Raw genomic sequence first — 22,877 nt, 5'->3', positions numbered from 1 at the left:
TCGTTCTATTTGAGAGAGCTAGAACACAAGAACAGAGATGAGTAGCTGAGGCTTTATAAAGCTCTAGTCTGACTGTATTTGGAATATTGTGAATAGTTTTGAGGCTTTGCATCCAAGGAAGGATGGGCTGGCATTGGAGGGGGTCAACAGGATGATCCCAGTAATAAAGGGGTCATCATGTGGGGAGCGGTTGCGAGCCCTGGGACTGTACTCAATGGAAATGAGAAGCGTGATGAGGGTATCATTGACATTTACAGAATAGAATGACTGTGGGGAAGATGTTTTCACTTGAGAGAGAGATTGTGACCTGAGGGGACAGCCTCCGAGCAATGTAACAACCCTTTAGAGCCGAGATAAAGATGAATTTCTGCAGCCAGAAGGTAGTGAATCTGGAATTCGTTGATGCAGAAGGCTGAAGAGTTATTGAGTATATTTAAGACTAAGTTCTTGATTAGTAAGGGGATCAATGGTTACAGGGAGAAAGCAGGAGAATGGGGTTGCAAAACACATCAGCCATGATCGAACGGTGAAGAGAATTGATGGATTGAACAGCCTATTCTGCTACTATGTCTTCTGGTCTTATGATCACCTTGCAGTTTACAGGAGCTTGCAAATAGGTTGTCGCGATTCCTAAATTACAGTCAAGAGCCGAGCTATTCCAATATAGCCACCGTGGCATTTGGAACATTTCCCAGGTAATTCCTGTCCACAAAAGGGAAAACTGCAATCTGTCCAAGTACAGGCCCATCAAATTTGATCTCACTGAATGAGAAGCCAAAGCTTGATAGGCTTTTGATTATGAGGCATAATCAAAAGCCTATCAAGCGGCACTGGCCCAATTTGAATTTCACCAGGGCCATGCAACTCCAAATCTCATTATAGCCTTGGTCCAAGCAACAATGATGAATACTCCTAACTCATGCATTTTTATTGTGCTTGCAGAAATTTTGAGGGTTCAATCGCTAGGTTTAAACAAAAACCAAAGGGGAGAGTGTTTTTATTTGTTCATGGGCGATAAGCATTTAGGCAAAGGCTAGGTCAGCATTTATCACCCCCATCCCACAATTACTCTGAAGAAGGTAATGAAGAGCTGCCATCTCAAGTTGCCACAGTCCTTGGGCTACAAGGTGTTGCATTTTAGAAAATAAGTTCCATGATTTTAACTCTGGTATAATTCCAAGTCAGAAAAGTATGTGTCTTAGAGGGGAACTTGCGAATGATGGTATTCACATGTATCTGTTGCTGTTCCTCTACGTGATAAAGGTTGCAGGTTTGGAAGGAGCTTGGGTGAATTACTGCAGTGCATTGAGTAGATGGTTTCATACTGCAGTGACTACACTGGTGGTGAAGGGAGTGAATGTTTCAGATGGTAAATGGGATGCCAGTCAAGCATACCGCTTTGTCCTTAACAGTGTTGGCCATTGGAGCTATGCTCATCCAGGCAAGTGGAGAGGATGCCATCACATTCTTGACTTGAGCCTTGAGGGTAGTGGCCAGGCATTAGGGAAACAGGAGGTGAGCTACTTTCTGTAGAATTCCTAACTTCTGACCTGCTCTTGTATCCACAGTATTCATGTAGCAGTTGCAGGTCAATGGTTACCTCCCAGTTGTTGAAGCAGGGACATTCAGCAATTAAAGATATTTTCTAAGTCAATCTGTTCAGGGATGTTCTTAGACACCTGTGAAGTAGGTGGGATTTGAACCCAGGCCTCCTGGCTCACAGCCAATGACACTATCACTGCACACAACAGCAAGGATTCTATCCTATTGGAGATGGTTGTTGTTTGGTCTGTGTGTGGCAAATATTACTGATCGGCACAAGCCTGGATATTGTCTGGTTTTTAACATATGGACATGGACTACCTCAATCTGAGAAGTCACAAATCATGCTGAATATTGTGTAATCATCAGTAAACATTCCCTGAATTTATTATAGAAGGACGGTTATTGAAGCAGCTGAAGATGGTTGGGCCGATGGTATTTCTAGCATTATGTCCTGGACCCTGAGCTGTTTGACCACCAACAGCCATAACCGTCTTCCTTTGCACTAGGTTAGACTCCAACTAACAGAGAATTTCCCCCCAATTCCCAATGAGTCCAGTTTTGCTTGGGCTCCTTGACATCAAACTCTGTTCAATGCTGCCCTGATGCCAAGTGTTGTCACTCTCACCACACTTCTGGTGTTCAGCTCTTTATCCATGTTTTGTCCAAGGCAGCAGTGAGGTCAGGAGCCAAGTGCCCCTGGCGGAACCCAAACTGAGCGTCAGTGAGCAGATCATTCCTTTGCCAGTGCAGCTTGATACCACCGTTCTGGTGATCATCAAAATAAGACCGTGGCAGTAATTAGCGGGGTTCGATTTGTCCTGCTTTTTGTGTATAGGACAAACCTGAACAATTTTTAACAATGTTGGGTAGATTAGATTAGGTTACTGAAATATGGAAACCGACCCTCTGAAGAGTAATCCACTCGGATCCATTCCCTACCCTTTATTTACTCCAGGTTAATGCACCTAACACTATGGGCAATTTAGCATGGCCAATTCGCCTGACCTGCACATCTTTGGAATGTGGGAGGAAACCGGAGCACACGGAGGAAACCCAAGCAGACACTGGGAGAATGTGCAAACTCCACACAGACTGTCGCCCGAGGTGGGAATCAAACCTGGATCCCTGGTGCTGTGAGGCAGCAGTGCTAACCATGTGTGCTTTATAACGTACTGGACTAGCTTAGTTTTGGGTGCAGCTGTTAATGGAACAGAAGATAGCAGGAGTAGATCATTTGGTCCTTCATTCTGTCATTCATTATGATCATGGCTGATTATCCATCTTAGTGACCTGTTCCTGCTTTTCCTTTGTGCTCCATTAAGTATGTCCAACTCCTTGAAATCATACAATGTTTCAGCCTCAACTGGTTTCTGTGGTAGTGAATTCCATAGGCTCACCATTCTCTGGATAAAGAAATTTCTCCTCCTTCCAGTACTAAATGATTTATCCCTTACATCTTCAGTCCCTGGTTCTGAATCTGCCATTGGAGACATCCTTCCTGTACTAACCCTGCCTAGTCCAAGTGGAATTTTGTGGGTTTCTATGAGATCCTTCTGAACTCCAATGAATCTAATGCTAAACGATTCAACCTCTTCTCATATGTCACCCCAGGAATCGGTATGATGTAACAAAACCAGTCAGAATACAGCCTGATTCAGGTTGGAGATCTGGGTGTATGGGATGTGTTTAGCACTTTTAGGATTTTCTTAACATTGCTTATGCCAATCTAAATGCCTGTTATTGTTGCTATAACCCCTCAGCTGTATGTTGAGGATTGAACCAGGAAGCTGTCATTTGGATATGTTGACTTGATTTAATTGAGAGCTAGATTGAGCTGGTAATAGGTAATTAATTGGTCACAAAAGAGGTGTGATTAGCAGTTTTTTTTCCTCTGGCAGTTGACCTATTGTGCAAGTTGAAAACTGTACAAATTTGAGCTGAGCAGTGAGAGATCGGTCTCAAACTGTGGGAGGCCAACAAAGTATGAAAGGGTAAAGATTAGCCTTCAGGTGCAGTCGGGCAGAAGATTTTCTTCCCTCACTAAAATTGAGAGGAAGCAGGTTTTGATTGTTCAGGTTATTTGCAATTTAAGCTGGCGCTGTGCTAACATTGTTTCTGAATTTGGCACGAAGGCTGGGGGAGGTGGAGTGAGTATTGTGGGTCACAGTGTAAGCCAGCTCTGAGCCTCCATGCAATTGCATTGTTAGTGCATATGTTGTATGTGAAAACTGACTCTTCGAAACAAATTGTCTTTGTACATGAGGACGATTTTGCTGCACTCTGGATCAGTTGGCCGTGATGATACGTTTCTGGATCTGGAGATTGTGGTCATTTAATTGATAGCATTCAACACTTCAGGTCACATGATGCTATAGAAGACAAGGAATGGACAGCAATCCACAGGGTAGTGCAAGGAGACCAAACTCCTGTCTGTAGTGAACTCTTTAGTTACAATTGTAGCTATTGAACAGTATTAGTATTGGACAAATGTGACATGGACAATGGCAGTTACACAGAAACAGGCATTGTAGTGGAACAAAGAATTACACTGGGGAGTAAAAAGCAATTAGATTGGAGCAATAGGAAAGTATCCGCAATGGGAGATTTGGGAAGAATATTGTGCTTTTTCCTTCAGTCATGACTGTACATCCCGATTTGTGTGTTTACTAGGTGAAGGATATTCAGGAACAATGAAAGACCTTCTGAAATGGGGAGATCCAAAAATATTCAAAACACTAAGAGTTCTTAAGCAGTTTGGCATTTGACTGAAAATCACAGCCTTAAGAAGAGTAAACTCTAAATTCCTTCACGAGGTACATGTTGGACAGGTTGACAGTTAAAAAATTTGGAGGGCCAACCCATAACTGAATGGTTGGTGCAGAAGGGAAGAGCCCATGCTGTGGTATTGAATTCTGTTCTGGATCAAGGAACAATTTTCACCTGAACGGAAATATACCAGCATCCTTACAGAGGATAATGGCAGGGTGTGTGTGTGTGTGCACTATTCTAACTTTGTTTCTAAATTGAAACAGGTAGTGTTGAAATTCCATCTGAGGAAAACGGGGATGAAAGTGGCTTTGAAGGACATAATTAGGAGTAGACCAAAAGGCCCATTGAAGCTGCTCTGACATTCAATGTGATTGTCTACTTTTCTAATGGAGCTCTTGGTCCACTTCCCTCCTGCTCCCTTGATTTTCTGAGAGACTAATAATCTGTTTGTCTCAGCCTTAAATGCCTTCAGTGATGGAGCATTCACAACCCTCTGGGTTCAAATATTCTAAAGATTCACAACCCTTTGAAAATGAATTATCTTTATCTCAGTCCCAAATCAGCCCCTATTCTGTGAAACTGTGCTCTTTTCTAGAATCCTGAGCCAGGGGAAGCTATCTGTTGGGTTCTATACTGTTAAGTCCCTTCACGATCTTGAACTTTTTGACGTACTTCTAAATTCCACAGAATACAAACCCATTTTACTTGACCTCTCATCATAAGATGACCCTCAGATACATCCAGTCCGATTGTTATACTGTCACCAATGCATCATCTTCATATTCTTCTTTAAATATGGAGAAGCAATTGCACACCATTTTTCAGGTGCAGTCTCACCATAGCCCTATTGTACATTTATAGTAAGACTTCTTTATTGCAATCCCCTTACAACAAAGGCCAATATTCCATTTATTTTCCCAATTGCTTGATGTACCCTGAAAGCTAACTTTTTGGGGTTCCTTGAATGAGTAGGCTCAAAACTCTATAAATACCAATATTTTCACATCTTTTAAAAATGTTCTGCTTTTCCACTTGGAACAAAGTGAATACTTGTACAGGAAGTAAAGGAGAAAAACAATGAGTCAACATTTCAGAAAGTTGCAGTCAGGATTGTGTAATATCTATGCACAAAGCAGTCAAAACAAGATTGGGAAGCTAGGTGCTTGATTAACTATGGAGCGATGCAGCGCAGCAACTAATTTGCACAGGATATGCAGCTTAATATTACCAGTCCCTCATTCTCGGAGGAAATAGAAAAAAAATCTTGGAGGTTTGGGTGAGGGGAGAAGTTGGTCAAGGAATCTATCACTGTGTGTTTTGAACATAAGAATGTCCTAAGGGGTTGTGTTGAGATAGAATCCATATGGGCAGAATTTAGGAATAACAAACATGATTTAAAATGCTTTCAACTATCCTAAAATAGACCAGATCAAAGGTAATACATGTGATCATAATGTCAAATGCTTTGAAAAATTCATTCTGCTTTCTAAATTGGTGTTTTGCCATTCTAACCAGAGAAAAAAAAATGCTTGATTTTAATTCTGGCAAGATGCAAATAACTGATGAGAGTCAGAGAACATTTGGGAAATAGTGACCACAACATATTTGTATTCCATATAAAAACAGAAAAAGATAATGAATTAAAGATGAGGGTGTTTGACTGGGAACAATGCACTGTCAAGCAGGATGAGGGATCTGGCACAAAATAACTAGCCCAAAATGTATTGCTGGATTAACAGGGAGAGAAGATTGCAATGAAGAGCAGAGTTCCATAGATAACTCAATGGTCAACAGGATGGCAGCAGAGCTTGGGCTGCCCTATGAGAGTCCAGAGCTGGAACAAAGTCAGTAAAATGCATACTGTAGAGACAGAAGGGATAATGCAAGGATATTATCATGGTATATGAGAGGTATTGAAATTTCTTTTCAAACCTCTTATTAGTTATATCCCTTCATTAGAAAGCTACTGTTATATTCCTAAAGCACCTGTTGTAAAGACTGCATTAAAAAAAAACACTATTATAACACAGGCAAAATATAACAGATGCTGGAAATCTGAAACAATCACAAAGAATGCTGGAGAAACTCAGCAGGTCTGGCAGCTGTGGAGAGAGAAACAGAGCTAATGTTCAGAGTCCAATATGACTCCCCTTCAGTACCGAAGAGTTCTGAAGAAGGACTATACCAACTCAAAATGTTAACTGTTTCTCTGTTTATTACCAATGAGAAACATTGGTAGCAGTGCATTTCATATTGCTTTAAACAATATCATTTTTTTCAAAGAATATCAGTTGTTCTTTAACATAGCAAGATTTAGGGAAGTGCCTTGTATACACGGACATGATGATTTTGGAGAGTAGTCTTTGTGTGTGACTGTACCAGACAGAATAGGAATAGCTGCAAAAGGAATCAGGTATAATCTTATCAGGTTCTGAGTGAAAAGGGTGTGGTTAAATGAGTGGTAGGAGCACTGGTAGTAAAACCCATTTTGCCATTGAGATCATCTCACCACTTCTTGTACTTCTATTTTTTTCCAAGCAGCATGACAAGATTTTGCTAGGGAGCAGCTGTCCCAACTGATGCTCATTATTACTTGCTAAGTGCTTTCCTAACTGTGCATCACCCTATGGTTGCAACTTTATCAAAGATGCCATCCAAGCAAGCCATCGGGAAGCCTTGAGATGGAAACCAAATATTACAGAAGATGCACGTAGGTGGCACTGTTATTAGTGTTGATGTTGGTGGGATGGTTTTCCAAGCAAGTCAATAGGTTGCATGCAGACTACGCAATGTCACAGTTTCGTGAGGGTGAGTGGGAAGATGTAGCATGTATTAATGAGAAAGATTGAACATGAACCTTTAGTGAAATGCAGTAGCAGAGAGACATTGTGAGGAATCAGAGATTAGGTAGTGATACTTGCACTGGCAGAGTGGAGAAGAACATTGGCTTTCTACCTACCAACTATTCTAACCTGGGTGGCAACCTCAAACTAGGCTGGGATGACCTGGAGTCAAAGCTTCTACTGCTGGTCCTGGAAGAAGAGAGTCTCACTTATCCTCACTACCTCTAGTAGGAGCTGCAGGACCCAGCCCACAAAGTGGGGTGCTTATTTTCCTCTCTTTGCTATATCTGGGGCAAATGTCAGAGCCATGCAGGGCAGCTCCAGACTGACTCCCCTTGTATGGATGTGGTGTTTAAATATCTCACTGGCGCCAGGAATTCTGGTCAATTCTAGGATCTCTAGTGAGTGATGGCTTGTTCCAGGAATAGGGTGTGGTAAGAAGAGGTGGAAATCAGACCTGATCCTCTCACTGTGCTGCTCTCACTTAACTAAGAAGTGGGAAGAATTCATCCCACAGTGACTGTTTACTCAATCCCACTGTTATAATTTCACTATTTTGCAGTATCTATGTTGTATGTGAATCATGAGAATAAAGAAACCAAGCTTAAATGAGAGACTGTAAATGAATATTGTAACAAGAAAAATGATAAAATGAATCTGATTAAATCAACACTTTCAAATAAATACAGAATTTTACTAAAATACTTCCATTCAATTCAAAATGAAATCTCACAGAACTCAAGAAACCAAAGTATTTTGGTATTAGGCCAATTATGGATGTATACTTGATAACCTGAAACCAAATTCTTAGTTGAACAGGATTTAGAAGGAGCCTTTAAATATTCGAATTGGGTGATTTATGGCTCAAACTACAAGATGCCTGTTCAGCAGGCTGCTTGTCTAAATATTTCATCTAACATGGACCAGATAATTACTGTTGATTGCAGTACATGAACTGACCTTTATCACCTTGAAAATTCCTCCCAAAAATACGGATGATTTCATCTGCCAAGTATAAAATATCAACCATTAGTGAAGGCGGTTGCCATTTTGAAATGTGAAAAAATAAACCTCCCACTGGTACTTCATTTAATTTATGTTTTACATTTTATTGAATGTATGAAATCTACAGGCATGCCTTTAACTACAATTAGAATGCCTTATGTGCCATCAAATTCATCGCCTTCAATATCCAATGCAGAGTTTGTCATATTCATCCTGAGTTACATTGATTACAGCATCATCATAAGGATCCCTGTCTGGTTTCAGAATCATCCTTTCTAACAAAGTATTGTCCTTTTCATTCATTGAATTTTCTACATTTTTTGAACAATCTGATGGTAGTTTTTAATATTAAATAACATCCACAATTTTAGAATGAAACCACATGAGACATCAAGTAGGGCAGCATGCATATTTTAAATTTTTTTTCCCAATCAACAATGCACTTAATTCATTTGCCATGATCCTGATTTTTGAATGGTTCTCTGAATGTTCAACCTCATGGTATTTGAGTGAAATTTTGACCTTATCTGTTATGAGACCAGATAGATTAGACCAGATTCCCTACAGTGTAGAAACAGGCCCTTCAGGCCCAACCAGTCCACACCAACCCTTCGAAGAGCAACCCACCCAGACCCATTCCCCTCTGACTAATGCACCTAACATTATGGGCAATTTCGCATGGCCAATTTACCTGCCCTGAACATCTTTTGGACTGTGGGAGGAAACTGGAGGAAACCCATGCAGACACGGGGAGAATGTGCAAACTCCACACTGAGACCGAGGCTGGAATCGAACCTGGGATCCTGATGCTGTGAGGCAGCAGTGCTAACCACTGAGCCACCGTGCAGTAGGATCTGAAGATATCACAAGTTAATAAGCCACATCCTCTGAGAGCCACTGGGATACTTATTCTTCACCTTATCTTCACAACTTTACAGCGTTGTCATCCATTTAACTTGCCGTGGACATATACAAAGATTCCTGACAGAAGTTTGACGTGCTTTGACATTTCAAATAATCAGAGGCTTAAATTTTAATCTGTTGGCCATGCAGATCTGTTAATTCTGTCTTCTCATGTTCTGTGGTTCTCACTGGAAATGTTTTTTAAATTTTTCACTGCAATGTTCGGCTGCTGTGCATATTCAAATTCATGGCATTTCTTCCACGGCATTGATGTAACATTAAAAAGACACGTGTTTTTGCTGCTGTCAGTGATCAGTTGTGGAAAATTGGTGATTTTGTCACTAGCATCATTTGATAATCCCTGAGCAATCTTGGTTTTCTGCTACATCCCTTGAAGATTTTGTTCCATAAGGCAGCTCCACAAACTAGCTGATGGTCTGAAGTCATTGCTGAACTCAAAGTTTGATTTGACTCACTTAAATGCATTATGTACACCTTACATTTTTAGTGACAATGAACGTATTATGATCACAGTATAAACTTTTTAAAATGTCATTTGAACTTGAATCACTGGTTGAAAGAATTACAAAACAAACCTTCAAGTTTTAATGCTTTACTTTACTTTAGCAATCCAGAAGCAACATTGTCTAAGCTAGGACTTCCCAAAGTGGGGTTGCGAGCTGAAACTTTGGGGTCGCGAACTCTGAGGCAGTGATGCCTGCTTTTATGAATCTTCTCTTCCCGCTCCTTGATGGTCACTATATTGTTGTGAGAATTTTCAAGCCTCGATGGCATCACAGTCAGAAGAAGTTTGGGAGGTAGTCTAAAACCTATTCAGAAAAGGCAACTTAAACCCTAAACTATTGACAGGAAATTCCCCATTTAGCTTTTAAACATTTCAAAAAAAATCTACCTTTACAGTTTACTTTACATATTCTCCAGGAGCCAGTCTCCATTTTATACTCCACAACTGAGGGTATGTTTTCTTTTCCCGGCCCCAAAAATCTAATCTTCAAACTGATTTTCACTGCGAGGGTACACTGGAGATTCCTTCCTTCCGGCCCTTGCTAGACGAATTTTCCAGCCTCCTCAAAATCCTCATTAACTCCTTCTCTTAAATCTAGGTGCAATCAGGTTCTGCATGATGAACAATGTTCCCATAGCAACCAAGTGATATTGGACAGCATTCTCAAAAGGCCACATGATACATGTTGTTTCTCCCATTTACCCAAGATTAAAGAAACAGTCTCAAAACAGAAGTCTTTTTATTCATAACAAGCCATCCCAATGTTTTTTGAGGAGCCCTCCTGAAACAGCCTCAAGATCAGGCTGTACACTGATCTCATGATACATTTGGTCTTCGGCATATTCTTCAGAGCGAATTCCTTCATCTTCCATTCTTGCACCAGTTTTTCGCTAACACCAAATTCCTTCGCTGCAACACAGTTATTTGATGAGTTAGCAAATGTTACAACTTTTAGCTTATAACCAGCTTCATACTTTATTCTTTTTGTCAGAGGATCCATTCCTGTTTACCAGTTCCCGTTGGGTGCGCTTGTGGGAATTAGATAAGCTACCCCACATCGGCTGGGCAAAATGACCTACATCTTCAGCTGGATCCATGTATCTACTAGTAGACCAAGTAAAGCGTGAATTTTTGAGGTGAAAATTTGAGGCTAATTCTTCCATGAATGTAGCATGTGTTAGCCAATGCAGGTCTGAATATGATTCTTGGTGAAGATAAATGTGCTTATTTTGTATGCAGGGTCAACCTATATATTGGGACCTATAACAGTGTTAACATTCAGATTTTTTGTACAATACAATGCTAAAACCTGGGAGAGAACAACTTATTTAATAAAGTATAGTAAATACATTTTGAATTGAACTGCAATGTTCAATACTTTTTGAAAACATTCAGAAAGGAATAACAGCAGCAAACGGAAGTTTTCTTTTCTACTCTTTCTTGTGTCTTCCCCATTTAATTTTTTTGAACTGCCCACTGTTTCCTGTAGGATTTTTATTTTACAAATTGCTTCCTAGAAACACTTCTGGAGAGAGAAAAACAAAGTGGCCAAGTATGTGAACTACTCTACAGCTGATTGGGTGGTTGGCCACTTCATTGCTTCCGAAGTGCACAGTTGTCTGTGCCAGAACTTGGACTGTACTGTATTACCTTTCTTTGTATATAATTGGAACTATCTACTCTTAAAAGTGAAATACACATGGAATTGTATGCAGTCACATGTGCCAGCAACTGTTTTTGTGTGAGATATCAGTGTGCTGTGCAGTCTTTCCCTTCTTGCACTGGAAGCATTCTGGTAATCCTTTCCCTGTGCCAGCTGGCAGTTGTTCACCTATCCGTTCATGCTTAACCAATCAGGAACAATGCAGAGAATAGAATTGTGTCCTGCATCTGAGTTGTGGGCTGCTCAGCCTTCAGACGTTAGTCTGAAGCAAAGATCTTGCTGATCATTATTATACTTATTGTGCAGGAGGAGGACCTAACTGCTGTTGTCAAATTGCAGATTTGCATTGAAGCTGAGACCAAATCCAATAAATGTTTGCAAATGTCCAGTCATACTCTGGGCTTTTTCACCTACTCATTGACTTTCCCTTCTACATTTCTGAGCCCTTTCCTATCTGCTTGTTCATACAGAATATCTTTATGGCTCTTTTTAGAAAGCACACACTCTGTTGCTCACATGGCTAATCCTTGGCTGTACGACAGAAACTATTGGCAGGGGACTCGGGGAACTTGACAGCAGCAGGAGGAAATAATTTGGCAAGGAGGGTGAGGCACATGATTGTGATTCATACTGCACTCTTGAAATGGAGCAGGAGGACTAAGAAAAGCTCCAATTGTGAACTAACTGAAGGAAGATGTTTAGAGTCAAATATCAGATCCTTTTTATAGTACAAGCATGCATCATAGGCAAAATATTGAACTTGGCTTTCAGGCCCAGAGTCTGCAGATCCAGCTGTGATTTTATACCTGGCATGAGTCATTAGTTTAATCAGTGACTTAGTGTAGAACGGAAGCCTTGCATTAGCAATGCATACTTGAAATGGATATATTACCTTTTGATGTTACTTTTAAAATTTAAAGTTGTAGTATCCACTTTCCTGTGTTTTTAAAAGGCCACAGTTGAGTTTGGTAACACAATAGAAGTGCGTTGTTCCCTATTGCTGTTCATGAAATGATTTACTCATTATTTATTCAGTGTGGTTTCCCATAATCTGTTTATTGAAGGTGCTGCATCTAAATCTGCCAAGAGTTGCAATGATACATGAGCTTGATATGACACTGAGAACTAATGAGGTTACTGGGAAATAGATACAGAGCCAAAGCCACTTGCTCTAGTTGCTCATTGAGAAATGTTCTGCCTGTCGTAAATCTGAAGCACAAAAAGCATGAAAATGCAGATTGATCCCAGGTCTATGCCAAATCTCAGCAAGGACACCAGCAGGGGCTACATTTGAACTTAATTCACTTCACGTTAGGGGGAAAAGATAACCAGGCAGGTTTCCTATTCTTGATAATTTGGGTATATAATCAAATTAGGATTAAGCTAGACTGTAGTGAAAACACCTTTTTTCTGTATCACTAGCTCAACTGTCTTATATTGATGCCCAATTTTTGCAGTTAATTGGGCATGATAGCAGAGCAATGCACTTTGTAAATACTTCAGATGAGCATGAAAATTTTCTAACAATTGTAAAAAAAAAATATTTGAAATTAATAATTAACTTTCTCATCCCAAACTTCAGAATCTTAAATGTAATTTTCAACTCAAAATAACCCTTTGAAAATAATTTCTGCTGAATTGCAGCGTGAAACAGTTTTTAATTATGTGAATATGCAGCAACATTAAGAGGTACAGAAAGTAGTTGACTATTAATCATTGTGTAATTTACTTGTACGAGTATCTCATTCAAAACACACACTACTGTAGAATTGCTGAGCACCCTGTAATGCAATGGCTGTCCTCAAACAGTGCAGGCAAAAAAGAATGAATTTGTGTTTGTAGAGTGCCTGTCACGTATTTGAACACCCCAAATTTCATATGTTTGAAATTGTCACTGTTGTAATGTAAACAATTGCAGCAGCTAATTTGTTCACAGCATGATCCCACAACAGTAATGAAAGAACTCATTTTAGTGGTGCTGGCTTGGAGCAATTGGAAAACCCATCTGTTCTGAATAGTACTTTTGGATCTTTTGTGCCCCCTAAATGGCCAATTTGCTTTATCCTGTGCACATATGTATACCATGTATATTAGATGCATTGCAGCAACACTCCAAGACTACTTTGAAAGCCCTTCCAAACCTGCAATTTCAATGACCTAAGAAGGACAAGGGCAGCAGATTTGTAGGAATGCCACCACTTGCAAGTTTGGCTCCAAGTCTCTCACATTCCTGACTTGGAATTGTGTCACTGTCGCTGGGTTAAAATCCTAGGACTGGCCTGCATATGGGACTGAATGTGTACCTACATCAGATGGTCTCATTTAAGAATACACCTCACCAGCAATGTCTCAAGTAATTAGAGGTGGGTGACAAATATTTGCTTTGCCAACAATGTTCAAATGCCCATGAAAGAATTTTTGAAAAACTAAAAACTATATTTTAATATCTTTATTGAGCTACCTGTGTTTGTTCAAGGTACACTGGATCCTATCTGCATACCTGATGCAGTGGTAGCAGTGGTTAATATCAAATTAAACTTGTCGTACAAAATGTTAATTTGTTAGCACTTTAATAATACAGAATCACTTCACATAAAAGTTTTATTTAAGTTTAGATTTTTGCTGGGTGGCATGTATGAGAACTGATAAGCCTGATTATATTCTCACATTCCAGCTTTGTTTTAATTTTAAGTGCATAATATAAAAAGGCATTCCAAGACTTCTCCCAGACAATTCATCTAATTAAGACAGGGAATAACTGAGCCATACAACCAGCAAGTTGCATTCCCTGCCTGTGGTGAATTAATTGATATCAGGTGGGCCAGCAGTTTGTCACTTCAATTGACCTTAATGCTCTCCACTTCTGGGGTGGATAGCATGCTGATTTCACATAGCCTTTTGAGCACTGAAAGGCAAATGTGGCATCTGTTAAATTATACACTAACAAGCCTTTAAGTTGCCAAGATGCTGTGATTTCAAACATATGGTGGGACACAGGTTTGGTTACCAATCTCAGTTAGTTCAATAGGTAGCTACCACATGGAAATCCAGTAGTACTTCACAATGTAGGAATGTGATCCAAAGCTACCCTTTTGCAATTCCTGCATTTCATAAAGGAGCCTTGGCAGAAGCTGTCGAGTGAGTTACCTGTCTGCTGCTTTGGAGCACAAAATTCCATTGAAAAAATGATTGACTGTCTGTATGGAATTCCTGATTGTTCAGCAGTTTAATGGTCCTGGACAGAGTCACTTGATGTACTGTGTTACTGAATTGTGTATGCTACAAATGGACAAAATTAGGCAAAGATAACTAATTGCATTCCACTTACTCCAGTGTGAAAATCATGAGCAACTTGGCAGACCACAGTTCTTTAGTCAAGAGCAGTAGCATATTAATGAGGTATGCAGAGAAAAATTGCAGGAATGTCATGGTTTAATTCAGGAACTTGTCAACATATATAGTATACTGTGAACTTTAACTCAAAATTCCTTTGAATGTTTGTGGGTAATTTCATTTAAACATTAAAAAAGCAATTGACTACAAGTTAATGCATTATAAGGCAATTATGTAGATTAAAAATGAAATACCTCTATAATGCATGCTCATTTTCAAAATCATTCCCTGTAATATTGCCTCATGTTAGTCAATGTAATTTTGAATCATTATGTTTTAAATTGTGGGAATAAAATTAACTTTTATAGGGGCAGTTGAGGCATATTTGGTTGGCAGTACACTAATGTTAGAGATTATATAATCAGTCATTGAATCTCACAGCACAGTAGGAAGCCATTCAGATCATCATGCCTATTCCAGCTTTCTGAAAATATCTGTCCTGTTAATGCCATTTCCCTGTTTTTACATTAATTGCCTAAAGATATGAGAGGGCACGAGCAGTTAGTCATTAATGTCATCAGATAGTTCAGAAGTGGTCTGTTTGCAGTTGTGTACCTGAATACTGTCCATGGCAAATCTCTCTTCTATTTAACCTACTGACAACTTTGAAGCTTTGTAAAAATAGAAATATGGAAAAGAGTAACAGGAGTAAGCTATTCAATCCATCGAGGCTGCTCTGCCATTCGTTGTGAGCGTTGCGTATCTTATGAGCAGTCTCCAACTAAGTGGCCTGCTGTCGCTTTTCTGCTATATCCTGTGATTGCTTTAGCTCCAAGTGCTACATCGAGCTCTTTCTTGTAGTCAAATAGTATAACTAGTTTAATTGTGAAAATGGGTAAGTTGGGCTGAAGGGCCTGTTTCCATTCTGCAGGCCTCTATGACACTATATAATAATATGGCATCAACAACTTTTAGATAGTGAATTCTTCAGACTCTCCACTCTCTGGGTGAAGAAATTTCAGTTTATCTCAATCCTAAATGGTTTACTCTATATCCTTGGATTGTGATCCCTGATTCTGAACGTCCCTTTCATTGAGTACATCTTTCCTGCATCTACTCTGTCTAGTCCTGTTAGAATTCTTTTAGGTTTCTATGAGATTCCCCATATTCCTCTGAAGGCCAGTGAATGTAATTCTAACTAATTCACCCTCTCTTCATATGTCAATCTTGCCATTCCAAGAATCCGTCTAGTAAACCTTCACTGCACCCTCCAGCAAAGACATCCTTACACCGATGAGAAGACCAAGACTGCACGCAGTGTTCCAAATGTGGTCTCATTATTACCCTGTCTAATTACAGCAAAACATCCATGTTTCTGTACTCAAATCCTCTCACCATGAAAGCTGTCATCCCATTTACCTTCATGACTACTTGCTGCATTTAGGGTCATAGAGCCATAGAGTTGTACAGCATGGAAACAGACCCTTCGGTCCAACCCAACCTGATCTAGGCCCACCTGCCAGCACCCGGCCCATATCCCTCCAAACCCTTCCTATTCATATACCCATCCAAATGCCTCTTAAATGTTGCAATTGTACCAGCTTCCAACACTTCCTCTGGCAGCTCATTCCATACACGTACCACCCTCTGTGTGAAAAAGAGACCCCTTTTATATCTTTTCCCCTCCCCCTAAACCTATGCCCTCTAGTTCTGGATTCCCCCACCCCAGGGAAAAGACTTTGCCTATTTATCCTATCCATGCCCCTCATAATTTTGTAAACCTCTAAGGTCACCCCTCCGCCTCCGACGCTCCAGGGAAAACAGCCCCAGCCTGTTCAGCCTCTCCCTGAGCTCAAATCCTCCAACCCTGGCAACATCCTTGTAAATCTTTTCTGAACCCTTTCAAATTTCAGAACACCTTTCCGATAGGAAGGAGACCAGAATTGCACACAATATTCCAACAGTGGCCTAACCAATGTCCTGTAGAGCCGCAACATGACCTCCCAACTCCTGTATTCAATACTCTGACCAATAAAGGAAAGCAGACCAAACGTCGCCTTCACTATCCTATCTACCTTCAACTCCACTTTGAAGGAGCTATAAACCTATACTCCCAGGTCTCTTTGTTCAGCAACACTCCCTCGGACCTTACCATTAAGTGTAAAAGTCCTGCTAAGATTTGATTTCCCAAAATGCAGCAACTCGCATTTATCTGAATTAAGCTCCATCTGCCACTTCTCGGCCCATTGGCCCATCTGGTCAAGATCCTGTTGTAATCGGAGTTAACCTTCTTCACTGTCCACTACACCTCCAATTTTGGTATCATCTGCAAACTTACTTAACCATTACCACTTATGCTTGCATCTGAGTCATTTATGTAAATGATAAAAAGTAGAGGACCCAGCACCGATCCTTGTGGCACTCCACTGGTCACAGGCCTCCAGTCTGAAAAACAACCCTCCACCACCACCCTCTGTCTTCTATCTTTGAGCCAGTTCTGTTCCTAAATGGCTAGTTCTCCCTTGTATACTTACTTTCAGTGACTGGCATACAAGGACACCCGGGTCTTATTGCATACTCCTCTCTCTCAATTATTAGTCCATCGGATAATAATCTATCTTGCTGTTTTGCTACTAAAGTTGTTACTTCACATTTATCCACAACATACTGCATCTGCCCATTCTACCAGCTTGTCCAAATACTCTGAAGTATTTCTGCATTGTCCTCACAGCTCATCCTCCCACCCAGCTTTCTGTCACCTGCTTAGTACATGAACTCCTGATATAAATGGTGTCACATTTAAAAGCATTGACAATTTATAATATATTTTTGCTGGTCTGACCCTAAGAGTATCACTATCAGACTTAATGTTTTGCACAATACTTTTGCCAGGAGAGTTGCTTAAAAAGCAGGAACCATTCAATTCAGTCACTGATATCACCGAACTATAGTGACCTGGAACATCACAGTTCCCTTATGAAATATTTACTTCAGAGACATGCTGCATAAGTTGCTTTGTGATTCCTGCACTCTTGAAATTTAAGATGTTCAGTAAAATATTGCATTTAAAAAAAAAAATTCCATGGTTACTAATTAAAATATTGGAGCGACTTACCAACATGATTGAGTTTGAATATATTATTGGAGCTTCCTCAATGACTTGGCACTTTTTTTTTTCAATGAGTCTTTGATCCATGTAAGCCACAAGATCCCAGTAATCCCACAAGAAGTCAGTTCTGCGATTGACCTTATCCAGGTCATGAACATGTCAATCCCGTCAGCAACCTGGCTTATGTAAAGATAAGTCAGTCTGCACACGATTGACTGCCTTCCCATTGAGAATTGTGTAGTCATATGAGAGTTAGGATTTTAATGGCTGTGATACTTCCTGCAGCCAAATTGGTTTTCAATTATTCAAAGTCCCGTTTACTCAAGTGGAAAGTTCAGTCAAGAGAAATTCTTGAGGGAAACCAATAAAGAGGTACCTCTTTCAGAGGAGGTAAAACAAAGAGCTCAGATTGACCATTCAGCTCACCAAGACTGTTCTGACATTCAGTAAGACCGCGGCTGACCTTCCACCTCAATTCCACCTCTGAGCATTTACAGTGCTCTCTTGGGTGGAAAATTTCACAGAACAAATGTTCCTCATCTGTCTGAAGTGACCATCTCTTTACTGTTAGACTGGGACCATGTCATTTTCAGACTCCCCAAACAGTGACGACATCCTTCCTTTCAAGGCCTTATGACTTTAAGAATTTCATTTCACATGATCACCTCTCATTCTTCTAAATTCAAGGGAATATAAAACACAGACTATTCAATGTCTCTTCAGGACAATTCTGTCATCTCAAGCATCAGTCTGGTGAACTTCTTTTGCTTTCCATGCAAGGCTAATATATTTTTTCTTGGGTAAGGTGGTCAAAACTGAACCTAGTCCTGCAGGTATTGCTGGTGCTCACTTCTGTTTTTGATTATTTTTGTCTGTTAATTGCTTATTGCATGTGATTAGCTAAGTCTGGACATGGTCACTTAGAGAGAAGTGAACTGAAGCTAAGCCACTGAAAACCTGGGGATGGACATTTTAAAGCATTGTAAATAAAACTCTTTGAAACATAAGCTGGAATGTATTATTTCTGCATACTGTATCTCCGAGGCTTCAAACACAATAATGTGGCCTGACTGAGCCTCTATATAATTTCAATAAGTCTTCCTACTCTTGTATATCAGTCACTTTTACATTAAAGGCTAATAAGCCAAATGTGAAGTAAGGAATGGGATGATGTCACTGCACCTATCAAAAAAGGCAGAGGTTTTTTGACCTACAAGGAAATTGAGGTAACGAAGGAGGCAGAGAGCAAAGTCAAGACCATAATCAGGTTAACCACGATCTTATTGAATACAGGCACAAAGAGTCAAGTGATCTACTGCACTTAATTAATTAATCAATTAATTTAATTAATTAACAAAGGTTCAAAAGTGCTGTATGTGAGTAGGAAACACACTGGGTGGAGCATTGGTTAGCACGTAGGTAGATGCCAGCTGAAAATACCAGCCAAGTTTAACAAAGAGCCTCATTTAAACAACAGCATGAGCTGCAGGTGCCAGACTGAAGAATGCCAGGTAGTTCCAATCATTTGTCCACATTTCATTTTGTGGCGAGGGTTTGGGGCAGAGCTGTGGGGATGGGGGATGGGGGATGGGGATGGGGATGGGGATGGGGATGGGGATGGGGGGGGGGGGGGGGGGGGGGGGGGGGGGGGGGGGGGGGGGGGGGGGGAAGTGATTTAGCTGTGAAATCAAGATCTAATAATGGATGATAGGAATTGCAGGATAAAGTGAGGACTGCGGATGCTGGAGATCAGAGCTGAAAATGTGTTGCTGGAAAAGCACAGCAGGTCAGGCAGGATCCAAGCAACAGAAGAATCGACGTTTTGGGCATGAGCCCTCCTTCAGGAATTCCTGAAGAAGGGCTCATGCCCGAAACATCGATTCTCCTGTTGCTTGGATGTTGCCTGACCTGCTATGCTTTTCCAGCAATACATTGTCAGCTCTGATAGGAATTGCAGAATTGCTCAAGCACTTAGGACTAATCATTTGCTTCAGTTCCCACAAAAGTATTGAAAGATTGCATTTCTATTATGAGCAGCCTCGAGGGGTAGGTGGAGTTGATGTCGCGTCCTTCAACCAACACAGGACTCTGATTTGCAATTAAAGACAGCCTTCTACTTGCCACATTAGCCCGATCCTGAATATTGTCCAGGTTTTGTTGCATTGTTCTTAAATCAGTATGATCCTCAGTATTTGAGGAGTTGTGAATGGCGCTGAATATGGTGCAATCATCAGTGAGAACTTCTTGATCATATAATGAAGCAGCTGAAGATGGTTGAGCCGAGGACATAACCCTGAGGAACTCCTGCACAGGTGTCCTGTGATTGAGTTGACTGACCTTCAGCCACAGGAAAAAATGAGTATTGCAGATGCTGGAGATCCGGGTCAGGGTGTGGTGCTGGAAAAGCACGGCAAATCAGACAGCATCCAAGGAGCAGGAGAATCGACGTTTCGAGCAAAAGCACTTCATCAGGAATGAGGGGGTGGCCCAAAGGGCCTGAGAGATAAATGGGAGGAGTTGGGACTAGGGAGAAGGTAGTTGGTAATGCGATAGGTAGATGAAAGTGGGGGTGAAGGTGATAGGTCGGAGAGGAGGGTGGAGCAGATAGGTGGGAAGGAAGATGGACAGGTAGGACAGTTCAAGAGGGCAGGGCCGAGTGGAAGGTTAGATCCGGGATAAGTGGGGGTAGGGGAAATGAGGAAACTGGTGAAATCCATATTGATTCCATGTGGTTGGAGGGTTCCAAGGCAGAAAATGAGTGGAAGAGTGCCCTCTTGAACCATCCCACCTGTCAATCTTCCTTCCCACCTATCCACTCCACCACCCTCTTCAACCGATAACCTTCATCTCAACCTTCATCTACCTATCGCATTCCCATTTACCTTCCTCCCAGCCCCAACCCTCTCCCATTTATTTCTCAGCCCCTTTGGGCCACCCCCTTATGAAGAGCTTTTGCTGAAAATGTCAATTCTCTTCCTTGGATGCTGCCTGATTGGCTGTGCTTTTCCACACTCTCTGACTTTGACCTTCAGCTACAACCATCATCTTTGTGCGAGTATGGCTCTGCCCTCTGATTCCCATTGACTCCAGTTTTGCTGTGGCTCCTTAATGCCACACTTCGGCAAATCAGCTTTGATATAGAGGACAGCCACACTTACCTCTGAAGTTTAGCTCTTTTGTCTGTGTTTGAACTAAGCTGTAATGAGGTCATGAACTGAGTGGCCCTGTTGGAACCCAAACTGTTGATGACCTTTTCCATCACTTTATTGATGAACGAGAATAGACATGAATGTGGATGTGCATTAGTGAACAGATTAATAAATTCAGCTTCAGGCAACCTGCAACTCGTGAAACTCTGTCAGCATTATAATCCAAGACATTGGCTGAAGGCATATTTGTGTGCAGGATCATGTTTGGGCAATTCTTCACATTGTCAATTGGCTACCAGTATTGTAGCTAAATCCAGGTCACTTATAGTTTTGGGAGGGTAAATGGAGCAATTTGTAGATCTGAAGAATAGTCATACTGACTTGAAGTGTTAACTCTGTTTTTCTCTCCACAGATGCTGCCAGACCAGCTGAGTTTCTCCATTTTGGATTTTAATTTTTATTTCCATTTTTATTTCAGATTTCCAGCATCTGCAGTATTTTGCTTTTACTATGGTTATAGATGAACCTAGTTTAGGGGCTGACCTTTGTTCTGCCAGTAACCTTAAAGGTGTTCTCTCCAACTGATTGGTGCTGATTCTCTTTCTGCCATTTTGGCAATGTTGTCCTATTAACCCCTACCCTGCTGGGAAGAAGTGACGAGTGTATTACGATATAGTTATTGGACGAGCTATAAGACTTTCCATGCTGCCAGTTGTCTCGATTAATTGGAAGCCAATAAAGGATTTTTATTTGGGAACACATTGAAATTTAATGATTCCTTGAAGGTCCCTGTTGTTCCTTTACTCACTCTCAATATGGGATGTATCCAATGAGCGCTGTCACATAGGAACTATCGACTATTTACTGTGTTAAACTACCAGAAATGAACCTTAGTAGATCGTAGGTGTATCGATGGAAGCATGTTCATATGCAACCCATACTTCAGGTTGGTATGGATCAGACTGTAATAAATCTTCTTTGGTAACACTGGTTCCATCTACTTGAATGCCTTCAGCCAATGTCTTGGATTATAATGCTGACAGAGTTTCACGAGTTGCAGGTTGCCTGAAGCTGAATTTATTAATCTGTTCACTAATGCACATCCATATTCTGTTTCATTTCTTGGTTCTCCTCAGGCACCTATGAGCAAACGCTGATGAAACTGTGCAGTTTGCATTGTTGGGGTCAACAGTTAAACAAACTGGGGAAAGCATAAGTATCTCCTGTCAAATTGTATTTTGACCACAACATTATTCTGAAATGTAGTTACTTTGTAGAATGCGTCATTTATAAGAGTAATAACATATTTCTAAGTCTTTGGGCTCTGATGTGAATAGAATTGAGAGCTGACCTTTGGAGATGGTTGAGTAGGTGATGGGTGCAGAATGTACTGCTACTTTTAATGGAATCCAAGCAGAACTACATGAGAAAAAAAAAATTTAACCCCCAAAAATGGGATGTGGTTGGCATTGTGTGGAAATTTAAAATGTGTAAACATCTCAAGCCTCACTCTGACCAAACCCCTGCTCTGGCTTCATGTGAAGGATGAAGGGCAACTAATCCATTCCCAGGCAGTGAGTTGTCTATTTAAATATTCTAATGGAAGCTATGCTCATATATATCCTGTGAGGTTTCGCTTGACAACTAAAGGAAGACAAGGACTATATTGTAGAAACATTTTAGAGCCTTTCAGCACTGCATTGTGGGTCAAGATGAAAGGGAATGCTCCCTTCCAGCCTTCATCCCTACCACTATCAAACCGTCCCTTGACCCTCCAAATTCAGTGACTGGATTTCTGGGTGTCACAAACAAAACTCCTCCTCATTTACAAAACATACACTAGTCACAGCCAGAGCCATGGATTCGTAGAGTCATGGAGTACAGTAAAGGCCCTTCAGTCCATCAAGTCTGGACTCCAAAAACTCATCAGTGATGAGGTATATAAAAGAACCATGTTAAAATCCTTTATTTGGCAGAACTGCAGATTGATTATTAAACTTCTGCCAACTCATCATGAAATCTACACTTACCC

At 40.7% G+C, this 22,877-nt stretch overlaps 1 protein-coding gene across 4 annotated transcripts in view; it reads left to right on the top strand.

The window, feature by feature from the left end:
• Positions 1 to 22,877, top strand: part of hmga2 (high mobility group AT-hook 2) — a 196,074-nt gene that overhangs the window by 61,470 nt on the left and 111,727 nt on the right. Inside the window, exon 4 of one of the 4 annotated variants that reach the window (XM_043709646.1) lies at positions 12,932 to 12,951. The exons of the other annotated variants lie outside the window; for them this stretch is intronic. Within the exon in view, the coding sequence (XP_043565581.1) occupies positions 12,932 to 12,951 (20 nt within the window). The remainder of the gene's footprint in view (positions 1 to 12,931; positions 12,952 to 22,877) is intronic. 4 annotated transcript variants of the gene reach the window in all.

This window comes from Chiloscyllium plagiosum, chromosome 19, assembly GCF_004010195.1.
Source record: "Chiloscyllium plagiosum isolate BGI_BamShark_2017 chromosome 19, ASM401019v2, whole genome shotgun sequence".
NCBI lineage: Eukaryota > Metazoa > Chordata > Chondrichthyes > Orectolobiformes > Hemiscylliidae > Chiloscyllium > Chiloscyllium plagiosum.
The sequence above is the reverse complement of the archived record's forward strand: the minus strand, read 5'-3'. Positions and strand labels throughout refer to the sequence as shown.